General features: G+C 37.5%; 1 protein-coding gene across 1 annotated transcript; it reads right to left on the bottom strand.

Annotated features, from left to right (window-relative positions):
- Window positions 1-405: 405 nt before the first annotated feature.
- LOC140158520 (epoxide hydrolase 1-like) lies at window positions 406-13,733 on the bottom strand. Its single transcript, XM_072181640.1, has 6 exons — window positions 13,451-13,733; window positions 8,636-8,760; window positions 7,744-7,826; window positions 6,052-6,250; window positions 4,138-4,304; window positions 406-3,039 (listed from the first exon to the last, which is right to left on the bottom strand). Exons 1-6 carry the CDS (start codon window positions 13,652-13,654, stop codon window positions 2,783-2,785), a joined length of 1,035 nt encoding a protein of 344 aa, XP_072037741.1. The 5' UTR covers window positions 13,655-13,733; the 3' UTR covers window positions 406-2,782.
- Between the last annotated feature and the right edge of the window lie 3,447 nt (window positions 13,734-17,180).

Raw genomic sequence — 17,180 nt, 5'->3', positions numbered from 1 at the left:
CATTAGCCTCATCTCTTAGATTTCAGCTGTTAATACCTACAAATACCTTAAAAACAACTGCCTAAGATTATATTACTAAATGACTATATAACACACACAAATGTTTTGTCTTACAGTGGCTATTATTTAATGAAGATTTCCCTTTTACTTAAAATCTAGTACATGTAAACTTTAAAAATCTAAGTTTGAGTTGTGATACAATCTACAATCATAATTATTGCTGAAATAGTTTTCATAATATAACAAAGGTACTTCCTTACAACAGGTCACATAATTTATATTGCATAAGCAAACAAATTTAAAGAGCATGCTTACTCTCTCTGCAGAGAAGATATCTTACCCTTCCCAGAATCCATTGCAACATGATACATCACCTCATTTCATCATTACTTTGTTTCCCTTTGCTTTTATTTACAGAATAGACTGACTGAACATGGGTTGATAGTCAAGAAATAAACATATTTTGCAAGATTTAGATATGCTCTGTTCATTGCGGTAAATTTCATTTTTATCGACCCACATCATACTACAGTCGGTCTACTCTGAAGTACAAAGTACCAACGCGGACGCACACATTGTGCCGACTTTGAAGGCACGCATACCTCAGCAGAGACGCAGCACTGCGCACTGTTTATGCGCTGTATACGCGAGCATTGCCACTTAGTACTTCAGAGTGTACAAACTGTACATAGCAAATCAGTACAGAAAACTGAAATGGGAGCAATGTATTACAGGAAGTGTATTAGATATCTTCTTTGCTTTCTTTGGTAAGACAATTTTAAGCTTTCCTTTAGAGCTGGCCTAGCTTATACATACCGTAACCACCCGGGTATAAGCCCACCTTCGGCTATAAGCCCACCCCCTGTTTTTCAAACTATTCGGGGAACAAGGGTGCACTCGGGAATAAGCCCAGTAGTCATTTTGGCTTAGTTCTTAAATCATATCAATGCTTTTCTTTCACATTTAAGAACAAATATTTAAAAAATATCAGTTACAAATTAACATTCCATACTTGAAATTAAAAAAAATTGACAAAGATGAGAGAAATTACTGATACATTGGGCATATACAAATGGGGAAGATTTTTCTTATTTTTAAATTCAACTACTAGCCCCTCCCCGGTTATAAGCCCACCCCATTTTTGAAGTGAAATTGCCCATCTCGGGGGTGGGCTTACATGTATACCCAAGTGGTTACGGTAATTATCAATGTAAGCTCTGCTTACCCAGCTAAGCTAATTGGTCTGCTTTTCTTTTATGCATATACAAATGTAATGTAAGAATATTTACATCATTTTTCTTTGATATAATTTTCTCAATTCTTTTATTACAAGTTCCACAAATTCTTCCTTGTTTAAATCTCCTGGGAGCTCTATATGATATGATCATACTTAAAATACATGGGTGATAATTCCCCTGTACATTTGCTTTTTAGTAAAAAAAAAAACCACTGTGTTTTGGGCCCAAATAGCCGGGGTAATATTGCAAAAAAGTAAACCAGAACAAAATATGCTTGTCCCCCGACTCCCCTGAATTTTAATGCTTCCACCGCCACTGATCATAAGCCTAGTACAAACTATTATACCGTTTGGGAGTTTGATACAGATGGTAGTCTAAGCTACACTAATTAAAGGCCCATTCAGTGATTTGCTGATCCGGACGATCGTAAAAATCAAAATTCAGATTTTGGTACTTTTGTCCTTGTCATAAATGTGTTAACATAGCCTGTTAGTGGTTCAGCCGGAAGATGTGTATCTAAGACAAAAACAAGGAATTTATATGGATCTGTCAATTTACATACTGACAGTATCTAAATTAGCTACATGTATTTGAATGGGGCTTCAACTTCGTCAGTACTGCTGTTTTCTTTGTTTTTTGCCAAATTTTTCATTCAAAAATACCAAATGACAATTTAAATGACTTATCCTTCACTTTTAAGTAATTTATGAACAATTTTAAGATTTTTACACTTTCGCTGGGATCACTGAATGGGTCTTTAATACCAAAAGTATCTGAGCATCTTGCATGAGCTAATAATACTACTGTGTGACTAGTCTCCTTTCCGGCCGTTCAACGGTCGGTATAGAAGTGAAGTTTAATTAAACTTTCAATAAACTTGAAAGGGTTTTCCTGTGCACTGATTTTGGCTGGTTCTCAAATGAGTTAATGTTTCTGATGGTGTCAAAATTTGGTTTCAATTAACTCAAAATCTGCAATTGCTTCATTTCCATTGAATATAGTAGGGTACAAGCAATATGTAGGAATCATCCGTGTATGCGTACAAGATTTTATCAATGCCAATAATTTAAAATTTGAATTTGAGAAGGGTACATATAATTTCTCCTATTTCTGACAAAGAAATAAGGAAATCGGTCTGGAAACATGAATTTATTATAGACAAAATAACAAATTCTCTATCATGAGAGGATGTACCTTCTGAGTCAGCGTACTTTTCATAGAATAACACGATCGCGCGACCTGTATGACCGAACCATGACCAACGACCAATTGGTCAATTCTCAAAAGCTGTGATTGCGCCGTAAGTGCCGGTATTTGCGTAGTACGCTTGATGCAAATAACTGTGCGTACCCATGTTGGCTCTCATGATCGAGAATTTAATATTTTGGCTATAATGAGAAAGGACTAGAATTAATGAGAAAGGACTAGAGCACAGTGAAATATTATGGTAATTATGTTGATATCTGGACTGATTCTGACACCACTTTTAGGTGTCCAAATACTTAACATCAGTAAGTACAAAAATACAATTAGTATAATTAATTTCAACCTAAAAATTCTCTCATAATCTCATTCACTTCTTCAGGTGCATCTTGCTGAACCCAATGACTCGCACCACGGACCTTCTTCAGAGTGAAATCCTTGACAAACTTGTCATGACCGACCAAGACGTCATTGTCAAAAGCGCCATCCTCGTCCCCCCACACAAGCAAGGTAGGTGAGGTCACCTGGGGGTCATGACGAAGCTTAGATGGATATCTTACAGCTGCACGGTAGTAATTGACAGCTGCTGTTAAACAACCTGTAAAAATAAAATAAAATTCCATTTGTAATGACTGCTAGTACAACAGTAACTTTTACACTTTTCCTATTAATCTTTACAATTTAACCAAGTTTGGCTACAAGGCAACAAAACAAAACCCAACTGTTCTACCAGCCTGGTCGACCAACAAGAGCCCTCATTATAACTATGCCAAGATATGGTGCATTTGATATCATACACATACTCTATATTTTATTGGTGCTAATTATATAAACGTTTTTATGACTCTTTATTGAATACTTTACTTGAGATAAGCATCTGTAATTTTGAGTTCAACTGAATGCATTAAAAACATATTTTTTATTTATCAAAATTCGACTCTGGCATAGTCTATATTTCACCCTGATGTGACAATGATGTCAGTGCACATTTCAATGGGCCATCTTCAAATAGGTAGGGCTTGATCAAAGCGCTTTCATATGCACACAAGCGCTTAAGTATTATTAATGGTGCTCGGTGCACCGCACAGATGTGTGTGCGAAACAGAGTTCTCAATGCATCGACATCACTGCCACATCAGGATGAAAAATAGTATAGTTAATAATAATAATTAACAAGTATATTTGTGACCCACTTCCCACAAAACCAGACATAAGTCACTAATTTTGAAAATTGAGTTTTTGATGTCATCATTTAGTATAGGTCATTCCGCTTTCATTTGATACCAAAATTATGTTTCTAGGACATGTGGTTCTCATTCTACAGTGTTTCAACGGGAAGGGGGGAAGGTGCACATTAAGAAAAGGCAAATGCAAGAAAAATGGCTTTAAAGTTGTAAAATGACATGTTTAAGGACTTGGTTTGGCTCAGAAAATGCTAGATTTGGGTGCTTTAGATGTAAAAGAATATTTTGTTTTCAATGGTAGGTTAAAGATAACATATTAAGGAATAAAAAAAATGAAAAGTGAAAAAACGAAAACTGAAACTGAAACACAAAATTTGCACCCCTTTCCCAACTTTGACTCGCCATATCTCCAAATGGCTGAATGCGACTTATGGCGGGTTTTGTCAGAGCGGGTTACATTTTGAATGAAGAAAGAAACCAAACCAAAGTTTGTTTAATGTGAAATTATTTACCTGGTTGAGAAATGGCAAACTTGAAAGCTTCTATGTCATCATCTGTCATATTCTCCCTGTTCCTCAAACCCATCTTCTTTCCATGAAAGGCATTCTTAATGGTGGAATAGTCCCCAGAAGACATCAGATACTCTGGCAAAGCAGGAAGCTGGAAATACAGCATATACCTGAAAAAATCACAAAGGTCAATTTACTTTTTAGGTAATAAGTTTTCCATCATTTTCCATTTCTTTTCTATAAATAAAATGTTCCTGTACTGCTAAAAAAAGTTCGTTTCCTGTAGATCATGTACATACCATTCCTAAAACTTTAAATTTTCCTATCTAACCTACTCTGCACTGATTTGATTTGACAATAAATATTTCTGATTAGGCATATGTTACCAGACATCCTGACATCAAAACAAGCAACTCAATTTTTATTTCATTTCCATGGGTGTTTCAGGACACCTGCAGTAAACAGGTTGCTGTTGCCTAAAGTCAGACATTCATGTTGATATTTTGGCTAAATAATGTCAGTTGCATTGAAATTTGCACATGAATTTTCTCTTAGCTAGCAAACACAGTAACTAGCTCATAGACTTTACAGTTTGTGTATGGTGTCTCATGCAGGGATAAGTACATAGTGGTGTAAACATTAATTCAAAATAGGTGGATGGGTTGTTTGGTATTACCTCTGATTTTGCCTGTGCTCTTTGATTGTGCTGCTATCAAAGTTCCATGTTGACAACATATGCGTACATCCATATCAAAACGATGCACTTGTCGGCTGCTACATGTTTCTCTTTTTAAATAATAGTTAGCAATAAATACCAGACTCATCTCAAGTGGAGGTCACCTCAAATCATACCAAAGTCACTTGATTTAGGAATACAGAGAACATATTCCTAAACCATGGGGATGATTTGAAGTGATGTCCACTTGAGATGAGTCTGGTATTTATTCCTAGCTATTATATGAAATGAGACACATGTAGCAGCCGACAAGTGCATCGTTTTGATATGGATGGCCACATATGTGACCATCCACAACAAACCTCTCGTCAATTTTGTTTTATTTCATTTTATTTTACATCCTGCAGTAAAAAACTTCATTGGGAAAAGAGGTTTCCTGATTTCAGCACCTAAGATCTGGAATTCTATAAACATTGTGAGACATTCAAAACTTGTGAACCTTTTTTTCTACATTAGTAGGGGACCCACTGGGAACATACAGCAGAAGCATGCACTAGATACACAAAATATCTGACAGATGTTTTGGGTCAATTTGAGGGTGCTCAGTTCCAAAAGTTATGTAATTAATTGGATTAATTACCATAGCAATAGGTGAAAACAATTTTGAACATATCGCGCTGCACTGCAAGCAGGTTGTACCTCATCACCTGTGTACATGTCTGCAATCATAGATTGAATACAATACTGGTCTTTTCAAAGATACAAATCTTACAGGTGCAAATAATCAGCATGATATGGTTCAATGCAGAGGTATTGCGTGAACGTATCAGTGCAGAGCAGGGATATTCAAAATTGTTTTCCCCTATTGGTATGGTAGTTAATCTGATTATTACGTAACTTCGCCAGCCTATTGCTATAGTAGTTGTTAATCCGATTATTACGTTACTTCTACGACGAATGGCAGCAGCTTAAATATAGCAACTAGGCCTGGCATTTTCGGTAATTTTGTACCGGGTACCGGCGCATTTTTCGGGCGGGTAACTGGTACCAAAATGCATTCAAATTCAATGCATTTTTTTTTTTTGTCAACCATGAATGATCCTAGCATTTAGGTTTAGGTCCATGGACACTACAAAACCGAATTTCGGGTACCCGGGGAGGGTATTTCCTACCCGGGTAATGTAATCTCGGGCGGGGACCTGTTAGCCCGCCCGAAAATGCCAGCCTTAATAGCAACTCACCAAGACTTGATCATTTGTTTCCAGCTACTGCTGATATGCTTCACAAATCGATGAGGATGTGGGATATTCATGCAAATCAGTTTATCCACAAGATCTGGATAATCCATGGCAAATGTCCATGCAACAGCGCCACCCCAGTCATGAGCTACCAGGACACACGAGCTATAGCCTAGAGCAGCAATCACCTCTTTCACATCACCTGCAAACAATGACAACATAATGTAGTTAATTGAGATGAGTATACTGAGTTATATGCTACTGGAAAGGCAACCCTCTCTGATCCCAGTATTTGTAAAACAAATATGACGGAAAATAAACGCCTTAAATAATTACAAGCAATCCACAATATTTTTCATCACTAGTAAAAATGCAACAAACTATTTCAGCCTCTTAAATATGGAATAATGGCTTCATTCATTTCACATTAAGCATGCCATGTTTCTTGAAACACTGAAAACATAGTAGTTTATAATGTTTTATGCATGAAAAATCAAACTGGTAGTTTACAAATATCTCAATGCAATGGGTGGAATAGAGTAGCTAAAGTTACACTTTGCAGTCATAATTCAGGAGGCATTTCAATCGGACAATTGGAACTAGTTCTATGAGCTGTAAGCATGGTAACATCTGATAAAAAGAGTCTTTCAAGAACCAGCAACCGCAAAATAAATTCCTCTGATCTAGAACAAAATGAATGCCATTCTAGATGGTCCTTGTCATAGTCCTGTATTTAACCTAATTAGCTTACTGGGCATTTGTAGTGGCATAGCCAGGGGGTGCTGGGAGGGGGGCGAAGTGTCCCAGCAGAAAATTTTCAGGGATAAAATAGAAATGAGTACACAATGAGTAAAGTGTCATTCAAATAGCTGAAAATGGGATAAAAAAATGACAAATCGGGATGAAAATTTGGCTTTTTCCCCCACGATGGGACAAATAATTGATATGGAGATGAAAATCGGGCTTTTCCCCCTCACAATAAAAGGCTGGCTATGGCCATGTTCTTAAGTCAGTCAATATCAGGAGTGCTTATTAAAATTATAAAATATTCAAAATACAGTGTACCGGTATCTGAAGTCAAAATAATCATAATCCTAACTTAAAGATTTAGGTAAATTTTATTCAGACAATTTACTGTATACGCCAATATTTTCAAGTACAGATATTTTCGCAGTTTCAAGTATCACTGACAATTTAGCGAGATGTTAAATTTGCGGTTGTTGAGAACTTATATAATGTCACCCTCGTAACAAAACTGCCTAAGTCATTATTACATGCTTCTCATATGCAGTTTTGATTTTCTGAGTAATAAACCCATAATTAATCAAATTTCCAGCCGCATTCTTCATTAACTTGTGGAATACATCTCTTTTGATATGAGGTAGTTTTGTTATGAGGGTGACAAAAATAAAATACGTAAGAAATTTCTTCATTTTAACATATTCGCGGGTTATTATTTTCGCGGGCACATATTAATCCACGAAATTCACAAAAATAAAACCACCGTAAAAATTTCACCATATGCAGTAGTTGAACAGGGGCATTACACTTACACACTCAAACTCAAAAATTTCTGTAGGGGCACTTATTTCAGGAAGGGTGCTAATTATGTTGAATACACTCAATGCAGTATTTCGCAGCACCATTAAAATTGTTTCAGCAGATGATACAACTTTGATGAATGAGCTCTCTTACCTACAAGTTTCTTCATCTCATAGTTCTGTACTCCTCTAACAACTTCTGATTCACCATAACCTCTCATATCCAAAGCCACCACTCTAAATATGCAAGAAAATAAAGTACATGTGTGCACATTATGTTTTTCACATTTTTTCTAACAAATGAAACTGGGATGTGGAAAGTCACTATTACCATAACATTATTTTGTGCGAATAATATAATGTATAGGCCTACATTTCAAGCAATTTCAATTTTATTTAAATTATTACACCATTTTAACCCAAAATCAAGGTGAAATTTTGTGTTTACCGGATTTAATTTTACATTATTTTCCTTCAAAATTTTACCGGGCTAAAAAGATTCCCAGCGCAATTCTGGTAAATTTTTAGCCAAACTGGTAAAAGGCGTATGTGGGGCACACTGTCCCCCCCCCCCCACCACATGACATTACTGCTTTATGTCATCCGCCCAGTGGAAAAATGCAAATTTTTTTGTCTTAATCTGTCTTGATCAGGGCTCAAATATGCAAATATAGATGCAATTAGGTGGTACTACACCCCTGCCCAATTTTGTGCCTATTTTTGCATTTTTCTCAAAATGATAGAGCATTGATGACAAGTAAGATATGTGCATTATAGGGGCAAGGACTACAACTACTGCACAGGAAATTTTATTTCAGAACAGACAACAGTTGTGGAGTTACAGTCAAAAATGAGGGAAAACCAATATTTGATCAATAAATCAATAACTACTTGCCTTGAGTTCCTGAATTTTCAGTGCAGTAGTTGCAGTCCTTGCCCCTATAATATACATATATCTTACTTGTCACCAATGCGCTATAAGTTTTGAGAAAAATGCAAAAATAGACATAAAATTGGGCAAGGGTGTAGTACCCCCTTAAGCTTACCGATAGTCCTTCTTGAATTCTTTGAGTTGGTGTCTCCATGAATACCAGCACTCAGGGAAACCGTGAAGAAAAAGCATCAAAGGTTTACTGCATGATCCGGCAGCTACGTAATGGAGACGTACATCCTGTATGGTTTCAAATAAAAGAATATTTGCTTATGAAATGTAGCAATTTTAATGTTGAAGGTTCCTCAGCTTTCATGATCAATTGATCATGAATAAAACCTACAGGAATGGAGGAAAAGCTTTGGCTTTATCAATAGGAACACATTCAACAGACTTTTGCCGCGCTAATATCAGTGGGCCTGATGATGCATCCGAGATAGGGTGTGAAATATTGCCAATTTTTGCCATTTTTGCCACTTTAAACCAGACAAAATCACTTGCCCCCTCTCAGCCTGCCAAAAATCTTTGCCCCCCCCCCTTTGCACATGCCAATTTTTTTGGATCCCAATTTGCAAAGAGATCATGTTGCCAGCGCAGCAAGCAGGAAAATTTGCATATTAAAGAGTTTCGACTTTGCGTACTGTTTTCCAAAACCTTTTTAGAGCGTTTTATTTAAAAGGGGTCCCATGAATTTGTACCAAAAATCGCTTGCCCGCCCCCTCATCTCGGCTGGCCAAAAACTGCTTCCCCCCCCTTTCGACTTGCCAAAAATTTCTTCCCCTCCCATTTTACCCTCCCACCAGAGCTCATAATTACTGCATAGCCCCTAAATTGCTTCCCCTCTCAACCTGCCAAAAAATCCTTGCCCCTGACCCCATATGCCAAATTTTAGGAAATCCAATTTGCTAACCTTAATAATGGTCTAGAAATAAAGTCTGCACAAAAAGTAACACAGCTGTTATAAATATGCCTATAGCTTCAAAACTATTAATGGTATTCACAATGTTTTGATTTAGAACGATGGTGTTACACGCATTTTGATATCCCATTTGTCCAATGTCGTTCAATATTAACAACACAGTACAACACAACACAATACCCGAATTTAAAAGTGGCAGTTTACAGCGGTCAATGGTTATTATGCAAGCATTGTAGTCACGTAAAGCCTGCCCTTATCTGCGCGCTGACCAGTGTTCGAATTAAGAAAATAAAAGGGGTTGTCCCACGGACAACCAGGTTCTAATTTCTGGTTGTCCACCAAAGTTTATTATTATATTATATAAGCTGCCACAATCTGAAACAACTACATGTGACCAATAAAGTGGAGTGAGTGTAGTCAATTTATGAACAATTACTCTTAAATATTTAACAATTCATCAGTTGTGTCAGGTTTGAGCAAACTAACATGCTGAAAAAATGATTTTTGGCTGTAGATCTTTTGTTGCAACTAGTGCAATATTTTTGGTTGTCCGGTGCATGTTTTGGTTGTCCCGGGCGAACGGACAACCAAAATTTCGAACACTGGCGCTGACTACAAATCAATACAAATAGCTACAACTTTTAAATTTGGGTGCTGTGTAGTGTTGTTAATATTGAACGAAATTATTAAATGCGTGTTTACAAATACACCATCCTTTGGTCTATGTCAAACCATTGTGAATACAAATACCCGGCCCCCAACTCAACACAAAAATTGACAACCATGAAAGTTACCAAATAGCACGCAAAAAGAGTAATTTTTTACCAGTAGCGAGGACCGCGAAATTGGGGAGATAGGGGTATTTAATTTGGACAGTCCGCGAAATTTGGCCGTGAAATCAGAAAAATAGGGGGTATTTAATTTGCCCTGTCCGCAAAATTTGGATAAAAGGGGTATTGGGAAAATCCGGTAATTTTATGTTAATAGGCCTATTTAGTGTCACTGAATAGGGGTGTTTGAAATTCTAGTCATTGAAAAGGGGTGTTGGAAATTCTAGTCATTGAAAATCACAAAAAGGGGTTGTTTTGGGCCAAATTTTGTCATCGATTTTGCATGAAAAAGGGGGGTAAATTTGATGAAAATTCAGAGGCCTTGGTAAAGATTTGGTAACTCTCATGGTTGCCAAATTTTGTGTTGAGTTGGGGGGCCAGATACAAATAATAGTTATGAAGCTATAGGTGTATCTACATGTATAACATCCAGCTGTGTTACTTTTTGTGCAGAGTTTACATGGTGAGCATAGCAAGAGAGTGCATGAAAATGTGCATATTATTAGCTCATATTTGAACGTATCCATGCTAAGCCTATATTAGAAGACTTTATTTTAAAATATGCCAAATGCTCCCTACTCCACCCTTTAAACTTGTGAAAAAACACTCCTCCCCCCTTCAACCTGTCGATGCCAAACAATGCTTGCCCTGCCTTGGCGTACCATTCTTGCCACGGTAGTAGTAGGCCTAAAGTACTATATCATGTAGTACTAGTAGAAGTAGGTAGCTAACTGTGAAGTATTCATCAGCAGAAAAATTAATGTTTTGCTTCTTTATGTATACCTGACATAATTAATTATGTTAATACTGATTGTGTGGAAAATATCATTTTACTCAATTACTGTTTCGGTAATTCTGTTCATTTCAAAGCTTGTTGTAAAATGTCTGATATTGGCTTCCCGGAAACTACACAATGCTACATGGCATGCTACTGTGTTGCTACCTATGGACTTTGTCCTTTAGTAAGCCCCATCGCGGTGCAATTTGCACCCCAAAATTCGCCTGTTGCGAACAAGTTTAAAGCCCGATCCTGACTCCACTTCGCAGCGCGATGCGATGCTGCGATGCTTTTCAAACATCGCACAATCGCGCGATGAAATTAAAATGTATATTTTAATTTCATCGCTCGATGTTGCGACGTTTTAAAAGCACGAGGGGACTGCATCTCCTTTTAAGGTCATTCTACCGACCTTGATTTTCCAGCAGCCAATCAGCAGCGTGCACGGCTGCGATATCGCAGCGCGATGCGAAAAAGTTGAACATTGTTCAACTTTTTCGCGGACCAAAATTTCCACCACGCGATGAGAATTTTCACCGCTGAGCTCGTAAAACCTATACCTGATCTCATGTACCAATACCTTGTAGTCAGTGCCGTACTATTACGCTGACTTTCGTATTCGGCGAGGAGGACGATTTCGACATCCTGGTTTGTTTACAAACAGAGAGGTAGACAAAAAACCGTTCCGCTTGTCCAAACACTCAAGTATCAGAAGGATGGTCCACAATAGCGTGATTCACGTAACCTGAATAGGGATTAAAAAGCTGTCACGTAGAACCATGTGCTTCTATTGTCCAATTTGCCATCAAGATTTCATATGGAAACAGTTCAGACCCAGTACGATCATGTCAGAAATTAATATTTTGTTCTGGGTCTGATTATTCGGACTACCTTGTAGTAAAAACCTGGCTCAGATTACAGTTTTTATAGCATCGCAGCATCGCATCGCGCTGCGATGTGGAGTCAGGATCGGGCTTAAGGCGATTTAATACCCTTATTTTCATCAGTACCCATCTTCTCTTTTTTGTTGCAAATTTATGAAGTATATAAATATGTTCATCATCTCATGTCCTGAACTTATAAAATATCTCTACATACAAAGTGGTTTTAAATCATTTTAGAAAATCATTTTAGCCCTATATAATGTTTTTGTTTACTGTATCCTGGTAACTGAGATAATTTATTCTATTGAACATGTCCAAGTAGAATACATGAATTGAATACATTAAATCCTTTGTTATACTATCTATAGAAATGTACTCACTGATTATAACACTGAATAAATTAAATACCCCTAATCTCTTCCACATAGATAATTCAATACTACACCATGTATGTATCTCCTATAATATGTTGTTAGGAAAAGAGATTAAAAAAGGCTATAAGGTCATCAAAGGTCAGGTTATAGGTCAATTGGTTCAGGTCAAATTCAGGCATCCATTTTGAATACATGTGATAGTCTGTGGATATCATACATGTCATAATGAGGCATCAATTTTGATATTTTGTCTGTAACTGGATATATAATGGAAATATGTGAGGTGGATATACTAAAATACCTTGGGATGTAAATGGTGAGTACAATTTAGATTGCCTAGTTGAGTTGGATTGGGCAAATAAATATAAAATAGTTACCAAAATCACAAAAATGAAGCTTACGGAAACTACCTAATATGGTGGTATAGGTGACAAAAATACAATCTTTTTCAACATTGCTGTAGTGTGGTTGTGGTAACCTGTTACCTATGGCTTAATTAAGTTTCAGTGACATAGTGTCGCAAGTTCAAAATTCAAAATATAGCTCGACATTGAAAATAGAAGCATTTTAACCGGTTCGTTTTTTGATAGTTGTGGAGCACCAAGTTCATGAATTCATAAAAGAAATCAGGGACCACTTATTCCCATTTTACATATCAACATTATTTCCCTAATGTGTTAGCAACACATATCCAAAATTTTAACGAAATCCGTTGATAGTAAGCTTTCCAAAATGAAGTGAATTTAAATCATCAGTGATGTACCTCCTTTTGGCTTCTATCTTCAAAAGCATGTAAGCTACATTGATACCGATGCCACCAATAAAACGAGAAGATTTGCCCCTTCATTTTGCATACCACTTTGTCCAATTTTTTTTTGTAATTTCTTCACAAAATGCAAAAAAATGCAAAAAAAAAATCAATGGGTGTAGTACCCCCTTAAAAGTGTGGTGCACAATTGCGATACCACATCGTGGGCCTACTCAGCTGAGACAGCACTTCTTCAGCTCATAAAATTGCACCACAACTTTCAAAATGGGGTGCAAAAGTGCACTGACTCCAAGCCTAAGGTAACCAAAATTAATTATCAGACTGCCTGGAAAACGTGTCCACGATCTAATTATAAACCATGAACTTGCTAGCTTACCTGTGCCCGTAGAAATCCGTGTGACCCAAGGTTGGAATCTTGCATGCATGCAGGTCGTGTTTCGCGAACTTTTTTACTGAAAAACCATCTTGGTCCTTTCCTACAAACAAGTATTACTGATCCTACTAGTACCCAGAACCCCATTAAAGATGCCAAGCCATACGTTACACCAAAGCGAATTAAAGTTACGACAAAATTCGACATTTTATTGTCCGTAAGTTACTCAACATACGTGCAGAATCAGAGCTCAGAACCAGCTGACTCACGACCTTCGCTCATATGACCTTCGCTCACGACCCGCGTGGTTGGGAAATCCCCTTGACCTCTACATTGACACACATCCCCGGATGTTGTTTCTTAAAATAGCAATCAGGGAAATGTTGCAATCGAATCCTAAATTCCCGTATTAAACCAGGCGAGTATTTTCCGGGGTTATTTTTTTTTTTTTTTTTGTGGGGGGCTTTGGCGGCAAAGAAGGGGCGGCGGATCAGGCGGAAGATGAAGGGGCGGCAAGGAGAATTATTAAAGAAAATTATGGAAAACTAATCATGCTATGTACCGTAACTTTACCTTTTTGGGCGCCCACCATGCACCAGCAGGGCCACCCAGGGATATAGGGCACAGTGTCGACTTCCTATTCGATAAATATAAATTTAATACTCCGTTGGTGAGCGACGGGCGACTGGTATTTCACCGAACGCAAGAAAAGGAGTTCTATCTGATTCAGTGGCTAGCAATCGATCGCTTAGGTCGCTTAGTAGTCAACTACAAACTCAAAACTGAGCATCGTATTCAATTCGATTGAAATCGATATTCTATTATTGCCGTAGATAAAGAGGGTGATAGTGTGTCAATAATGTACATTGTATTGCAGCTGGATTTTACATGCATTCTTTTATATAAATTTTTCTCAAAGAGTTGAATATGATCAAAAATTTTACTCAGGATTTCAAATTTTTTACCCGCAAATTGCAGTAAAACATATCCACAGCAAAATACCGGTCCTCACTAATTAGTGTATTTAATTTCCAGTTAGTGTATTTAAGATAAAACCTGACAACAAATAAAATTTTCTTGCAATAGAAATATCATATGGGATACTGATATGGTAGGCCGCAACCGCCACAACGTGGAGCTGGATATACGCGTAGCTGACTTTTTGCTCCGTGGAGCCAAATTGACCAATCATGATCATGTTAGAGTTTTTCATTACTCGGAGGTAAAACTGACTAATTAAGTACCGGTACGACTTACTCATTACGTGAAGCGAATTTATTCATTAAGAATTTGCCAGACGAGCGTCACGTAGTTGCAAGATATCCTCGGTCACGAAAGTTATGATTCAAAAAGTAGTTTATGAAAAGTACGAACTGACTTATTATTAAGATGGACATGCACTCATAAGAAACTCATACAGTATTGTACATAACTATATATAGCTAGGCAGAGTGGTGGTAAACTATGCACACAGTTCTGCGATCTGCAGTGTATCGCCGGGAGCTAATTTGTATAACTTGCGCGGTGTCCCTGCGGAATTCGACTCCTTCAGCAAACTGCAAACCAGTTCGGATTTACTTTATATACTAGTAGTAGGCCATACATACTGTAGTTACTGTCCGTTTTCCTATACACAATACTCAGTGCGCTCACCATTGACGCGTGACCTCTACAAATAGTGTATGTTAGAAGTATAGGCCATTGCCTAGTTGACGTCACTACTGTGTAAAAATAACCGACCAATATTTAAAGTATTCTCTGAAATTCTAGAAAATATAGTTTTGTAACATGTCCTAAATTTTTAGCTAATTTAGGTGTTTGGAAATATTGGTACTTTTGTACCAAAAAATATGAAGAAATTATTTCTAAACCGTGTTAAGTCATTAAGCTTCTCATTTTCAAGAACGCTGGTTAACAATAAGCAGACTATTGTCTCATTTCGTAAACAAAAGCCCACAGTATTGTTACCTTGCGTTCGCTTTATAATCGTTCACCCAACTGAAACTATAATACCAGCTCATTGCTCATTGCACAGGTAAAACAGACACAAGTGCAGTGTGTATTTAACCAGAGAAGATCTGATGTAACATAGTTGAGCCGTTTTCATTGAGTGTTATCTTGGTTTAATAGCTTTTAATAGGGTTTAAGTCCTTCAAAGGTCGTGGTGAGTTCTACTGTAGACATGACTGCATCATGATTATTTTAAAGTCAACAACATTCAACAATATGATCACCGTGATAGTATGAGAGTATCAGTACCGTGGGTGTCAGTGATCCTGGCCTGACAGAGTAGACAAACAAACAAACAAACACGCCACACACATGACACATGCATGCAAGGTAACATTGACTATACACTAATCAAACAATGGTATTGATCCTGTACAACTGGTCGTGGTTTATTTACAATCGATTCATTTAAAATCCCCATAGTAAACATTAATTTTGGCAAGAGTTTTCTCTCTGGAACGAGGATGCATCCACTGGCTCCGCGTAATGAAAAGATCTAACATGATTGGTCAATTTAGCTCCGCGAAGCGAAAAGTATGCTACGCGTAGCAGCTCCACGTTTATGGCAAGCTAAGTGGCTCAGAACGTGGGACTAGCTACGCGCAGCTTCTTTCTCGTTACGTGCAGCTTATTAACCAATGAGATTCGCGGTTTTAAACACGTGGAGCTGATGTAAACATCCTCTCTCACAAATATTACGTTGTTAATTTTTGTAAATGAAAATATCTGTAGTATATCAGCAAAAAATGGCATAGGTGCTATTAAAGTAATATCTGAACAGAATGATGATTGTTCTATATTTAGGGGCTATCATTTTCTTCGGAAGGGATCCCAAATATAGGGGGTCATACTTTTTGGAAAGAAAAATAAGGAGAGGGGGGTCATAAATTGATAATGACAAAATGTAGGGAGTCACAAGATGACTACAGATAGTGTGTTTATTGTATTCAAAAGACTGATTTCAATACAATTTTAGCCTGTCTAGGGGTAAGGTGTATCGGTGGTGGGAGTCGGGGTCATAACATTTTGATGCCGAAATAGTGAGGGCCGCAATTTATTGACGCCGACTTTTTGTAAATTTAGGACCCCCCGTTCCGAAAAAATGATGACCCATTTTACTCTCTCCATATTTACACAGTGGCATGTGATATCGCTTTCCCTGCAATATCTTTACACAGCGCTTTACAACAGTAGTAGTTGTTGTTTGACCTTCATATCCCCTGCACCGCTAATACAGCCCGAGTATAAAGTTACTTGCTATTAAACACGGTGTAAACTTGGAAACACTAAATAAATATGCTTTGTGTCATTTTAGCCAGGCATTAGCAACATGTTCTCTTGACACGTGCTGTGATTTGGCCTCCTTTACCCGTTCATTATATATGCTAATTCCGTAAATTAATTACAAGATAATAATTGTGAAAGAGGATACCTATAACTATACTACGCGCAGCTAACGACCCAACCACGTGATTAAATTTGACTATTTTGATTGGTCAAACAGCTGCTCGTAACGAGAAAGAAGCTACGCGTAGCTGTTCCACGCTTTTGGCCCCCTTGGCTTGCCATACACGTTGTGGCGGTTACGGCCAGCCATATATTGATCATGCGAAAATCGTAAAACATAGAATAGAAACAGTGTGGCAGGCGCTCAAAATCTCAAATTGTATGCTTAGCCTGAGTTGCACGGCCTATCTCGAATAAAATCACCATGCGTAGTTGT

Source organism: Amphiura filiformis, chromosome 8 (assembly GCF_039555335.1).
Source record: "Amphiura filiformis chromosome 8, Afil_fr2py, whole genome shotgun sequence".
Taxonomy (NCBI): domain Eukaryota; kingdom Metazoa; phylum Echinodermata; class Ophiuroidea; order Amphilepidida; family Amphiuridae; genus Amphiura; species Amphiura filiformis.
Note: the sequence above shows the minus strand (reverse complement) of the source record. Positions and strands in the feature narration are given on the sequence as shown.

What these genes read in the sequence shown, in the direction of transcription:
- LOC140158520 (XM_072181640.1), bottom strand. Translation starts at nt 13,654, where the DNA reads ATGTCGAATTTTGTCGTAACTTTAATTCGCTTTGGTGTAACGTATGGC. An exon ending in GAATTCAAGAAGGACTATCG is followed by an intron (nt 7,827 to 8,635) that starts GTAAGCTTAAGG and finishes TTGCATATTTAG; the next exon opens with AGTGGTGGCTTTGGATATGA. An exon ending in AAACAAATGATCAAGTCTTG is followed by an intron (nt 4,305 to 6,051) that starts GTGAGTTGCTAT and finishes TGATTTTTTCAG; the next exon opens with GTATATGCTGTATTTCCAGC.